Here is a 12,668-nt window from a genome sequence, read left to right on the forward strand (position 1 = left end):
GTACTGACCTTTGCTACCCACAATGACGTAGCCCCCCGCAGCAACCTATAACACCTCTTATGCATGGTGGTTGCCCATCCGAGCTCTACCTTGATATTTTTGCTAAAATCAAGTTAAATATCTGTTATTGAAAACATATTTCATCATGGCCAAAAGCTGTTGATGCCATCAAACCTTCGTCAATGCTTTCCACCCTCTTCCAGGTACTGCAGCTGCCACGGTGAAGCATTGTCAAACAAACCCTGCATCTCTTATCAGTTTAATAGTTTGTTTATGCAGTAAAAGCAAAACTGTACCCACTTGTTTATGGCTAGAAATGACAACAATTATTGGCACTGAAAACAAACGATGACCTTCGTCTACCAGAGACCCCAATAAGAGCCTCCATTGATGGTGTTTACATGTTCTCAACAGCGAAGTTCTTTGCTTGCGTGCGTGCCCCAGTCAAGCCTCAACAGGCTCACATCAGACGGTTTACACTTGGGTGGGCCATTTGTATGCAACTCAAAAAACCAGAAGAACCGTGGCATCGTCTACTGCAGTGGTTCTTAACCTGGGGTGCGAGATATGGCAGATTTTTTGAGGAGGTAAATAATCAAAAACACAAATTAAGCATGGGCACATAAGTACAAGTACTTTGTTTCTGTATTTCTTAACGTTATACTTGTTTTACGATTGAGAACCAAAGAGGTGCAAGGCTGCAGTAAAGAACCCATTCCTGCGGAGGGAGCTGGTAGGAACGTTGGGTTGCTCGGTCAATGGCCAGGGTCAACGGCGGCGTGGTGTATTCCGCAAATATGGCCGACTCTGAGGGCGGGCACAAGCCGGCGTGAGTAGGTGAAACGTTGAGTTTTATAAGGGCACCACGGGGTGACCAACCACTCCCCACCCAGCCCCACCCTCCCACCCCCCACCCTGCCCCTCCCCACCCAGCCCCTCCCCACCTTCCCCACCCAGCCCCTCCCTTCCCTCCCCACCCCTCCCTCCCCACCCACCCAGCCCCTCCCCTCCCTCTCCACCCAGCCACACCCTGCATGACAGACACAATAATCTCCTGTGGGCTGGTGTAACCAGGAGGTTCCTACCAGTATTAAAAACCACTCGTCTATAGGAACAGCACATACTACGAGCACACATGTACAGCTCGTTTTTAAACAGTCCTCTGCTGGATGAGCACCTCCCCACACAGTGTATTGTTACGGTGTGGGGGGGGGGGGGATCTATTTTACCATACTTCCTCACAATGGTCGGCTGCAGGTTGGTGAAGGCAGGGAGCGTAGACATTGGTGCAGGAACATAACCACGTTGGAGGTGTAGATAACAAAAGTGGATTGTACTGCACTGCCCCTCAACCGTCCATAATGCCTATTGCTGAATCCGTCTTTTGTGCATGTTGATGTTCACACATCCAAGCACGATGAAAAAGTTAACCCCAAGCCTCCGAGATATGTTCCGAGCGAGGTGGTTAGAGGAAATAAGGGTATAAACCATCTGAAATGTATAACCAGTTCTTCCACTTCTGCCAGAATTGATTACCGACCCTAAAAGCTTCAGACTAAGTCAGCAACACTTTCAAGGATCTTTTCATAAACCCAATATATTCTGGCAGATACCTCTCAGACCACTTTCCTCCCAGAATTCCCCTTACATGATTAATTCGTAACTTAAAGCAAGCCCTCCTGGGGACTGTACACCGGCAAAAACTAGATATGCGCATCTCAATTCAATCCACCAAAACATGAATATCAAAAGGCACGAATAAATAACTTCACCCGGCTAATGAGCAGTTGCTTTGATGAAAATTTAGGATGTGCTTTGGAAACATTTAATTTATATTCGCTTAACTGTATAAAAAACATCAAGTCGTCAGACCTCGCCAATGCTTTATACCCTCTGCTAGATTCTGCAAGTGCTGCTACACAGAAAACGTGACCTTCACCTGGCTAATGAGCAGTTGCTTTGATGAAATTTAGGATGTGCTTTGGAAACATTTAATTTGTACTCACTTAACTGTATTTAAGAAAAAAAGAGATGAAAAAAAAACATCAAGTCGTCAGACCTCACCAATGCTTTCGACCCTCTGCTAGATTCTGCAAGTGCTGCAACACAGAAGACATGACCCTTCAAGTGCTGCTCCAGCAGCATCCCACCAATTCTAGATTTGAAGCTTTCGTGACAGCAAGGATTCATACTCTTAGTTTTTTTTGTGACTTTACCAAAAAAACTAAGAATAAGCATCCCACCACATAATCCGAGGCCAATCCCTTGGTGGCCAGACTTTGTGAAGACCATTCCAATGCATGTCTCGGTAATGGGCCCTCACTTGCCCTGCACACACGTACTACACCCAGCACAACCGTTTTTGCCCGGTCATATCTACCTATGTTCTCCGTTTCACCTCTGCATTGCTTCCCATTGCTTATCCTGTCTTGCCATGAAATTCAGAAACCCATGCTCAAACGCTAATGAATTTGAGCTGCTCAGTTAGGGTCCAGCTCTCCGAGCCATGTAGTAATACAGATAAGCCCTCCCCGACTCGACTATAAAAATAGTGAGACATTCTTTATTTCTTTTTTTACTCGCATGAGATCAGTCAGTGTGTTGCGGCCTGCGTGGCTTTTACGGCCGCGGGCTGTGCCTTGATGGATTTGCGGGCCTTGAACTCTCTAGGCGGGTGAAACCTATCAGCTCAACCGCCAACTCCTCGCATCGCTGCATGCGGCAAAAGTGATCAGGACGGACACTTTCGCCGGAAGGCGTTAAACTGCCCCAAAACACAAGATTCACTTAAGACTTGGAAAAAGGGAAAGTATTTATTACAATAAATCCCCCCCCGCCCCCGTCTTTACAGCAGCCGAGGGCTTTGCGTTTTCGTCTCACAATGGGGCTTTCCCCGCAGGCACATTTTTGCACGAAAGCCGATGCAAAAGGGATTGTGCACGTAGCAATTGTGGGACAGGATGATCGTGTGACACGATGGACACTGCCCTGGAATTATTAACTCACATGCGGTGGCCTCTGGCAACATCCCAACAGCAAGGATAGATAATAATGCCAACAGAATATAACAGAGGATGAACGGGGTTCTTGTGCATTGTTTTTGGCAACTAATTCAATGACTCATGACGGTTGGCATGGTACAAAGCTAAAATGGCTTAAAAAAATTGACAATCACTGTCTCTTAAATAATATCTTTTATGCATTCAGTAGGAATGGTCCAATCTACCGGGACAGCATAACAATGCTGGCACAATTACTGTAATTAATATATTTGGGGGAGTGCATAATGCGATCATAATGAACGGTTGTCAATCAGTTTACGGGTGCTTCATGAAAAGGACAATTGCTGGAAAGTTTCGTATCCTCTAAAGTTATTCTGACTGACCCTCCCACCCCCACAACTCGTACAACTCGGTCAATGGTCAGAGTTGATGGTCTCAGCCTTGTCACCAACGACCGCTCAAAATCACCTCCAGATTAAATGACTTGGAAAGGATTGCAAACGTCTGTGAAATGTGCTTCTGCGCGCCACTCTCTTACACAAACGATTGTACTACTCTCTGCGAGAAATTCAAGTGCATTCAATCAATCTTTACGTTATGTGCCGTGCCAACATGACGCTCAAGAAATTATCATTCTACGCCTAATGACATGACGGCAATGGCGCGCTCGAAACAACAGTGGGGGGGGGGGGAAATGTAAACGAAAAAGAAAATGAACAGGCGCTCTCCGCTTGCCTGAATCTCTCCTCTAAGAGCGACTGCTTGAAGTTGGTGACCTCCGTCTGGAACTGCGTGCGCATCTCCTGCACCATGCCCTCGAGGCGTGCTTGCGTGGTGTGGATCGTGTGCAGCTCCCGGCGGATCGCCTCCATGCCGAGCCCCTCGTACGACGAGTAGCGTGGACTGCCCAGCTCCGTCCCTCCGTGCCCGCCGCCGTTGCCGCCGTTGCCGCCGCCGTTGCCGTTGCCGCCCACCGTCACCGCCGCGGCGGAGTTGGAGCCCGTCAGGTTGTGCCCCAGCGACGTGGAGATGATGGCGAGCCCCAGCGCGGAGCCGGCGCCCGACGTTCCGCCGCTCGAGCAGTCGTCGTCGTCGCTGTACTTGGGGCACGAGACGAGCGTGGCGCTGCCGCTGAGGGTGCGCGACGCCTCCACCGAGCGGTGCTGGTCTGCGTGCTCCTGAACACGCGGTACAACAACGACGACGACGACGCGCGTGTTTAAAAAAAAACTTTGCAGAGCGGCAGTTTGGGGGTTCGCGGAAAGCATTAATACGACCTCGTCACTAGAAAGGGTTCAGAGATTCAGTATCGGGATTCAACTTGATAGAGGGGAGGGGGGAAGAGGGGGTGAGGGTAGAGGGGAGGGGGGAAGGGGGGGTAAAGGGGAGGGGGGGAAGGGGGGTAGAGGGGAGGGGGAAGGAGGGGTGAGGGGAGGGGGGAAGGGGGGTGAGGGGAGGGGGTTGAGGGGAGGGGGAAGGGGGGGTGAGGGGATGGGGGTGAGGTGAGGGGGGTGAGGAGAGGGGGAAAGGGGGGGGTGAGGGGAGGGGGAAGGGGGAATGTTGCCATTGTGGTGAATATAACACCTTACGCACTCAATTGGATGCATGCACCGCAAGCACTAGCGGTGGCTAGCGCCGATGAATTTGATGAATCCTCATTGCTTGCTGACCAATCCCTTTTCAATGTCCCCCTCTAACCACCCCAAATTTAATTCCAAAAATGTTACGAGACAAAGTATCCTTCCGGAACTCTTGCAGAGCAGCATAACCCCTTTGTGTTTGAGAATGGCGAAAACATCTGGCAGGAGGGAATTTCAGATTATGCAGAGAAGGAACATCATACCATTAAGTGGAGGTTGACGCACAATGTGTAAGAATTGTACATGATAAACACTGAAAACAGGAAGCTAGTGTTCAGCTGATAAGCATGGTTTTAATTATATTTGTGCAGAATGCTTGCCTCTGCTCCCTGCGCATAAAATTACTTCAAGAAGTATTTCATCGCCCCGCAGTGCTTTCACCCTTTCATCACTTTACAATTCTTTACAAATGTAAGAGAATAGTTCATACACTTACGTGCATACGAGAGATGGGTTAAAGTTTCATAGCAGCTAAACAAACGAGACAGGATTGGGAATAGCACTCAGTGTATTAGTGGTGCGTTGTTTTTGTCCTGGAGAATAATACAAACACACTGCACCACGCCGAGTGGCGGGCCACACTGCTTAATTACCTTTTGTAAAATTAGTCAACGTAAGAGAGCACGGGTAGGTTGCTACCCAACGCGTTTCTTGAGGGTAAAGCTGCAGTCCTGTAATTACACGCTCACACCTATGCTGGCGGAAGGGCCTTCGCTAAACAGAGCTCAAGAGGGCCCCTCTAGAGCAGTGTCCTTCATTACAAGGCCCGCAGGCCACTGACGCCTCCTGACGTGCGGCCCCCGATAATACACAAGGCGGTGTTAGCAGCCCTTGCACTGATGTCTTGTCGGCCAAAGTGGGCCCCCCCCCCCTCTGAAAATTAGTAGAGAACACTATTCTAGAGGGTAATTTGGCCTACTCTTCCACACTGCCCAGACGACTTGGATAAGGTGAGATTACTCACACTTTAAGCTACAGCATGCGACAAACCAATTGAACACATTCCTGCGGAGGGAGCTGGTAGGAACGTTGGGTTGCTCGGTCAATGGCCAGGATCAACGGCGGCGTGGTGTATTCCGCAAATATGGCCGACTGAGGGCGGGCACAAGCCGGCGTAAGTAGGTTAAACGTTGAGTTTTATAAGGGCACCACGGGGTGACCAGCCCCTCCCCACCCAGCCCCACCCCTCACCCAGCCCCACCCTCCTCCTCTCCACCCAGCCCCACCCTTCCCACCCAGCCCCACCCTCCCCACCCAGCCCCACCCTCCCCACCCAGCCCCACCCTCCCCACCCAGCCCCACCCCTCCAATTTTTGGATGCACAACGGACGGACACAATAATCCCCTGTGGGCTGGTGGAAACAGGTGGTTCCTACCAGTACTAACTGTAGTGTACACATTCACACTGCTAGTTGGATAGAGGTGGAGGGGATTCTAACAGTTTGCCCATTTCATCTTCTTGGTTCTTTCGGTAAAGTCACATAGAAGGGAAGTAATAAAATAATAAAAATAAAGCGTCAGACGCTGTCGCCTCGACAGACCTGCTTTTCACCTGAGGACGGCTGCTTGCGTTGTGGCCGAAACGTCGTGAGAATTGTTTTATGTTTTATTTTTATTATTTTATTACTACCCTTCTACGTGACTTTACCGAAGGAACCAAGAAGATGAATCCCTGCAGTCACGAAAGCTTTAAATCGAAGTTTGCCTATTGTTTCAAATGTTACGCCAGGAAGATTGAACCGGTGAACTCTGACTTGTTAATCCAGTCTGGTAATCGTTACAGCACAGCGGAAACCTATAGCTGTTAAAGATGTAGCATAAATTGACAAATGTTTCCAAGAAAATCATTCAAATAGATAATTTGTAATGTTCAAATTGTTCATAAAAACATGTATACACGTTCCCACAATGCTATACTACCACATTCTTATACGCTTAAAAACGTTAAACCACATAACGAGACCACAAACAATTTTTCCCACGACTGAATTTAGTTAAAATCTATTTTTAAAACAACCGTTTCACACTGCCTTTGTATTTGCGGCTCAAAAGAATAAACATCCGCAAAGGACTGAGCCAGCACTGTTGAGATGTCATGTTCAAATCCAGACCGCCACCCACTGATTAAACATCAATCCAAAGCGTAATCGCACTAATTTCGTCCATCTGAGCTCAGATGGTTTGTTCAATGTGAATGACGAAAAAAAAGCTTTCGGCTGCAAAACTACAAAGCACATGATGCTTGGGTTTGTGTTACAATAACGTAAACCTTCGCACGTCAGGCAATGGAGAGTAAAGTTACTTCTGGACCATTCCCCCAATGTGCAGCACCATCATTGGCCAAAATAAATCTACTGAAGGCCTCCACAAGCCGTCGACAAATCTGATGATCCAGCAACAAAACAATCCACTTAACTCCTGCACAAGAGCTGATTTCATCACTCCAACTCCGAGATGAATGTCCTCTCGAGCACGTGCCCTCCCGATGGCTCTCACTCCATCATTATTCTCACCTTCCCAAGCCTACTTATATTTAATAACGATAAAAATAATATATCAAACGTGCGTAAACTCACAAATCCACGTGTTCCTATTTCTGTCTTATCGCTGCGAATTCCAAGATTACTTTCTCCCTCGAGCATCGACCACGTCGAGGGAAACGTCGGACAAAGGCTGGTCGACTTGCGGTTCAACCCGAAAAACCACATCGCACTCGACCAAAATAAAAAAAACCAGAGGAAACCAAAAGCACGCGGGGCGAGCCTGGACACCTGCCACCATTACCTTGAACGTGGCAATGTTGTCAGCGCTGCCGAACTTGCTACGGATGATCGTCGCGATCTCCCGCGGCGGCTTGGACAGGCCCCGCGCGCGGTCCACGACGCCGCCGCCGAAGCCGCTGATGCCGGCGCGCACGTTGGCCGAGACGTCGCGTAGACCCTGCTGCACGTCGCGCAGCACGTCCTTGGGCTGCCGCGCCACGCCGTTCTGTTCAGCCTCGCGCAGCCGCCGATGGTATAGCTCCAGCTTGCGCTGCAGCTGCGAGATGGAGTTCAGCGACCTCTGGTTCTTCTTCTCGAACACCGCTTTGATGCGCAGGGCCTGCTGACGATCCGTGTTGGAGGCGAGCTGCAGCAGGACAGACGTGCCCGGGGAGGCAGGCAAAACGTGTTTGTACAGCAGCCGAGCGGGCTTGCTTTTCGGACAAGTGGCACCATCGTCATTATTACAAACACGGTGGGACTGTAAAGACCCCAAGGGCAGCACATGTTGTGCGCCGTAGAAATTATGATGACTAAACAGGATCCTCGGGGATCGCGAAACTGCATTGGGACAAAATTAAGAGATGAGTAAGAAGAGAAGAGAGGTATCCATCTCAGACACAATGCTAGAAGGTTAATACGGATGGCTAGGGCATGCAACACAGAGGTAAATCACAATAGCACATGTGTAAATTAAACGGAGGCATCAACGGGAAGACTTAATGGCAGGCCGAGAAAGAGGTGGTTCAAAGTGGTGAACGAGTATATTAAGAACTGTCAAGTGGATGTAGAGATGGGCCAGAACAGGAATGAGTGAAGAAAAAGGGACGAGGAAGGCAGACCCGACAAAAAAGTATTGCAGGGTGTAATAGCATGGTGTTGGTGTTGCGTGAATGTCACTTGTCCCCATGCGTGCCTTTCCAAAACAAACAATCAGCTCTTCTGTAAATCAAGTCGTGAATGACATGCAGTGCTGTAAGACACAACAGGCTTTGTTGTGATCTCGTCAGTTAGTTAAACTTGTGTAGAATATAGCGGTGGTTCTTCTGCACTTATTGGATGCTACTTGTCCAGCTGATGTTTAACATTCCACGGCAGTGCTGCGTTTCAAAAGGATTGATCCCTTTCTGCGGCAGCCTTTGTCCCAGTCCCAATCATCACACGAGCGCGACAGTACAGAGCGAACAAAGCAGACTGAAAATGTATTGTCTGAATGTAATATTATCACTTTCAAAAAGTACTTTTTTGCCAATGTAGCAAACCGATTTCAAATTAGGACAGTCACAGTCATGCCAATTACGCCACATTTGATCAAATGTAGTCGTAGAAGTTTGTTCACACACAAGCGCACAGTCCGATACACATTTTACAAATAAATGGCATTGGATAAAAGTGAGTATTGAAAATAAACAATGGCTACACAAAATAAAACCACAATCTGCTATGTATGCTGGGTACTGGAACCCCACTGAGCGTTGATCGATGATAAAAAGCAGCCACAAAAGGAATCATCCCTTGATGAATGCAGCACTACCACAGGATACAAAACATCGGCCATACAAAACTATCGTTGCAAGCGAAGAAATATAACAAGTGCAGCTATATTTGATCAATAATACTGCACAGAGAATGGTGGCCAGTTTGATACGTGTTACATGTCCCATCGTTACATGTCCCATGGTAACGATCGCCATCTGCTCCAGTTTCGTGACTTTATCACTTTAACGTACGAGAGTGATGTCAGTGACATCAGTCAAATTATCAAACCTGTGTCAGAGAGCCCGGGGACACTCATCATAAGAACACGTGTACAAGGTAATTTTGGTTTGAGTCTTCTTTGAAGAGGATCAGACGTTACTGAAGACCAAATTGATGGTAAGAGATCAAGAGACAGGACCAAAGCAAATGTGGTTCGGTGACGTCAAACAATGTTCTCAGGAAGGAAGTTTATACTTCCATTAAGGTAAAAAAAAATGTGGTGGCACATGCCTGCAATCCAGCACTTTGGAGAAAAGGATTGCTGGACCACAGATTTATGAATTTCCCAAACCTGCTCTGCTGCGACGTGGCTATGAGATGGCAGACAGCAAGCAGATTTGTGAACGCATCTGTGCAAATCTTGAAGCGTTACTCCTCGTACAAACGAGTTTTCTCTAGATACTCTGGCTTCTTTCCACACGTATAAATCACTCATAAATGGAGGGTCAGAACTTAGGGCGATTATTATTGGTGCTAGTGCTGGCTTTCTTCTCGCTTGTCTGTGCGTTCCATGCCTCTGAATCTTAGAAAACTGCACGTCACAAATTTGTAACTCAACTTTTAACTGTTGCAACCACTAACAATCACAAGCCAAATCTGGAATGCACAATCCAATGCCACACTAATTTCTGTACGATAACAGTACTAAACGGTGACTGCCTGGTGTGTGATCTTTCTGTGCATCATGGAGATGCAAAAATCACCAATCAGCATTGCATTGCCATGCCATTCTAAACCTTTAAATGCTTAAAGCATTTTTAATTCTCAAAAAAAAACACATTACACGCGGGGCACGGCAACACGCGCCCAACGTCACCGAGGAAACCCTGCGATGAAATCGACAAAACTATTCCAAGACACGCACGGAAGGAGGAGGACGAACGCAAGGCCACCTTGAGGTACTCGGCAACGTTCTCGTCGCACGCGTGCTGCTCCACGCGGATCTGCTCTGTGAAGCGCAGGATCTTCTGCTGCAGCGACTCGATGGTCGCGCGTGTCTTCTGCGGGTCAGGCTGGACCGCTGTTGCCCGCGCTGCCGAAGAGCAGACCGTCGGGCGTGTCGCTCGCGACGCTCACGTCCGAGCCCGCCGACGCCACCAGCACCGCGGGCAGTGCCAGCGAGCTCGCATCCAGCCGCTCGTGCTGAGTGGGGGAAGGGACATGACAGGCGGCGGAGGAGGAGGTGAAGTGAAATTATACTGCTGCTGCTGCTGTTGTTGTCAATGGCGCGCAAGCACAATTAATAAAAACGCGCGCAATCGTCAATGCCACTTCGAGAGGGGAATTTTTTTGAACAGGTGACATTACAAGCAATAGGCCCTCTTCATAGCACATGGACGCAGAAGAGCCATTGCTCAGAATGTTGCGGTGTTATTGACAAATGCGTGGCGTTTTTCTTTTTGCGGTTGTGCTGAAAAGCTCTCCAATGTGTTTTCGGGTTGTACCGCGTATTGTTCGGCATGATGTCCGACGTTTTGCTCCACGAGCAGGGAGCTTCTTCAGAAACTAAATTGAGCTTGCTTTCTCCCCAATTATATTCCATATTATATAGCCGATTGTATATATTATAGAGCGTATAAAATCAGTTCAGTTCTCGCAGAAGCTCCCAACTGGGGGAATGAAATGGATATTATTCCAAACACACTTTGCAGCAAGAAAACACATGATACAGTGAATCTAATATTATTGTGGCATCGGTGACAAGCAATTTATAGGACATCGTGGAGCATAGGCGGCTCCCAGACTACACTGTGGCTTCCGGAACGCAATGCGTCGTGTAGAATGAAATACGACAGCAATAATTAAATGTGCCTCAACCAGGATTCAATGGGAGACCAATAATGCATTGTGACATTTAGAATGCAGTTGCTAGAATACACTGTAGTTCCCAGAATACAACTTGGTTCTCAGAAGTGAATGTAGTTGCCAGGAGTTAATGTGGCTTCCAGAATACAATGCCCCACACCACAGCAATGGGGCATCTATATTATAATCCAATGTCAATACTGCAATGTGACGTGTATAATGCAATGTATTGTACACACATTTCATTGGGCTGCTTTCACTCAATTATTGCTAATGTCATTAATGAATTTACTATGTTTGTTATCCAAAATATTTGCTGAAATGTCGAGTTTGAAATAGGTGCAGTACTGGTGACAAATGAATTGTTAATGCAGCCATTTTATCTGGTGGATTTTTACGGCTGCAGCAACTTCATAAAGATCACAAATACTGTAACATGTTTACAAAGATGATAAAAGTACAATGAGATTGTGTTCAGAAAGAAACAAATATATATTCTAAGGGAAATCAGAGATGCCTTTTTTCATAATAATTTCACGGCAACATTCAAATGTGTTCTAAAATGTGATTGAAGAAGTACAAGGCATAAATATACATTTTGAAAATATTAAGCATCGCGATTTTTTTTTCGACGACAGCCAATGGAAGAGAATAACAGAAAATGACAGAGATAACATTTATTTTAAAAGACTGCAAGGCGGGGCTCGAGATTAATACGAACAGAGTACAAGTCACGGCACAGCAAGTTCGCCAATCATATGAAGAAATCTGAACGGGGAACAACCGAAAATATATCAGGGCATGTACATCCAGTTCAGTTGTGCAAGGCTGACCGCGATGATATGCAGAAGTGGATGAGAGCATGCTGGATTGCGTTTTGAAAAAAACTGAACTTATACTGGTAGGAACCTCCTGGTTACACCAGCCCACAGGGGATTATTGTGTCCGTCCGTCCATCGTGCAGGGAGGGGCTGGGTGGGGAGGGGAGGTTGGGGAGGGGCTGGGTGGGGAGGATGGGGAGGGGCTGGGGAGAAGGGTGGGGCTGGGTGGGGGGTGGGAGGGGTGGGGCTGGGTGGGGAGGGGCTGAGTGGGGAGGGGAGGTTGGGGAGGGGCTGGGTGGGGAGGGTGGGGAGGGGCTGGGGGGGGAGGGTGGGGCTGGGTGGGGGTGGGAGGGGTGGGAAGGGGCTGGTCACCCCGTGTTGCACTTATAAAACTCAACGTTTAACCTACTCACGCCGGCTTGTGCCCGCCCTCAGTCGGGCATATTTGCGGAATACACCACGCCGCCGTTGACCCTGGCCATTGACCGAGCAACCCAACGTTCCTACCAGCTCCCTCCGCAGGAACGTGTTTAATACAGAGCAACACACCAACAAGGTCATTACACCTCGTGTACATTTCTCACTAGGTATGACATACGGTTTTAAAAAAAAAAAGGACGTTGGAAAATGAAGTGTGCAAAGAAGCACGGACAGATGCATACATGCTTGTATTATACCGAGACACAGAAAGAGAACACACATGGATTAGAGAACATACACAAGCGAGATGTATTATATTGAATGATGAGAGAAGTAAGCGGGCTTGGGCAGGACATTCCACAAGAAGGGTTAGTCCGCCAGTTTTTGTACGCGTGTATATATATATTTTTAGATATGCACTGAACGTTCAGTAAATCCAAAGCAAATTACATTATCTTG

At 47.9% G+C, this 12,668-nt stretch overlaps 1 protein-coding gene across 1 annotated transcript in view; it reads right to left on the bottom strand.

The window, feature by feature from the left end:
* The window catches only part of LOC133351819 (transmembrane and coiled-coil domains protein 2-like), a 51,695-nt gene that overhangs the window by 8,608 nt on the left and 30,419 nt on the right, over positions 1–12,668 (bottom strand). The window contains 4 exon segments of the mRNA XM_061567377.1: positions 3,738–4,180; positions 7,427–7,771; positions 10,056–10,175; positions 10,177–10,305. Of these exon segments, the coding sequence (XP_061423361.1) occupies positions 3,738–4,180; positions 7,427–7,771; positions 10,056–10,175; positions 10,177–10,305 (1,037 nt within the window).

The sequence above is a fragment of the Lethenteron reissneri genome, chromosome 38 (genome assembly GCF_015708825.2).
Source record: "Lethenteron reissneri isolate LAM-NWPU_2019-01 chromosome 38, ASM1570882v1, whole genome shotgun sequence".
Taxonomy (NCBI): domain Eukaryota; kingdom Metazoa; phylum Chordata; class Hyperoartia; order Petromyzontiformes; family Petromyzontidae; genus Lethenteron; species Lethenteron reissneri.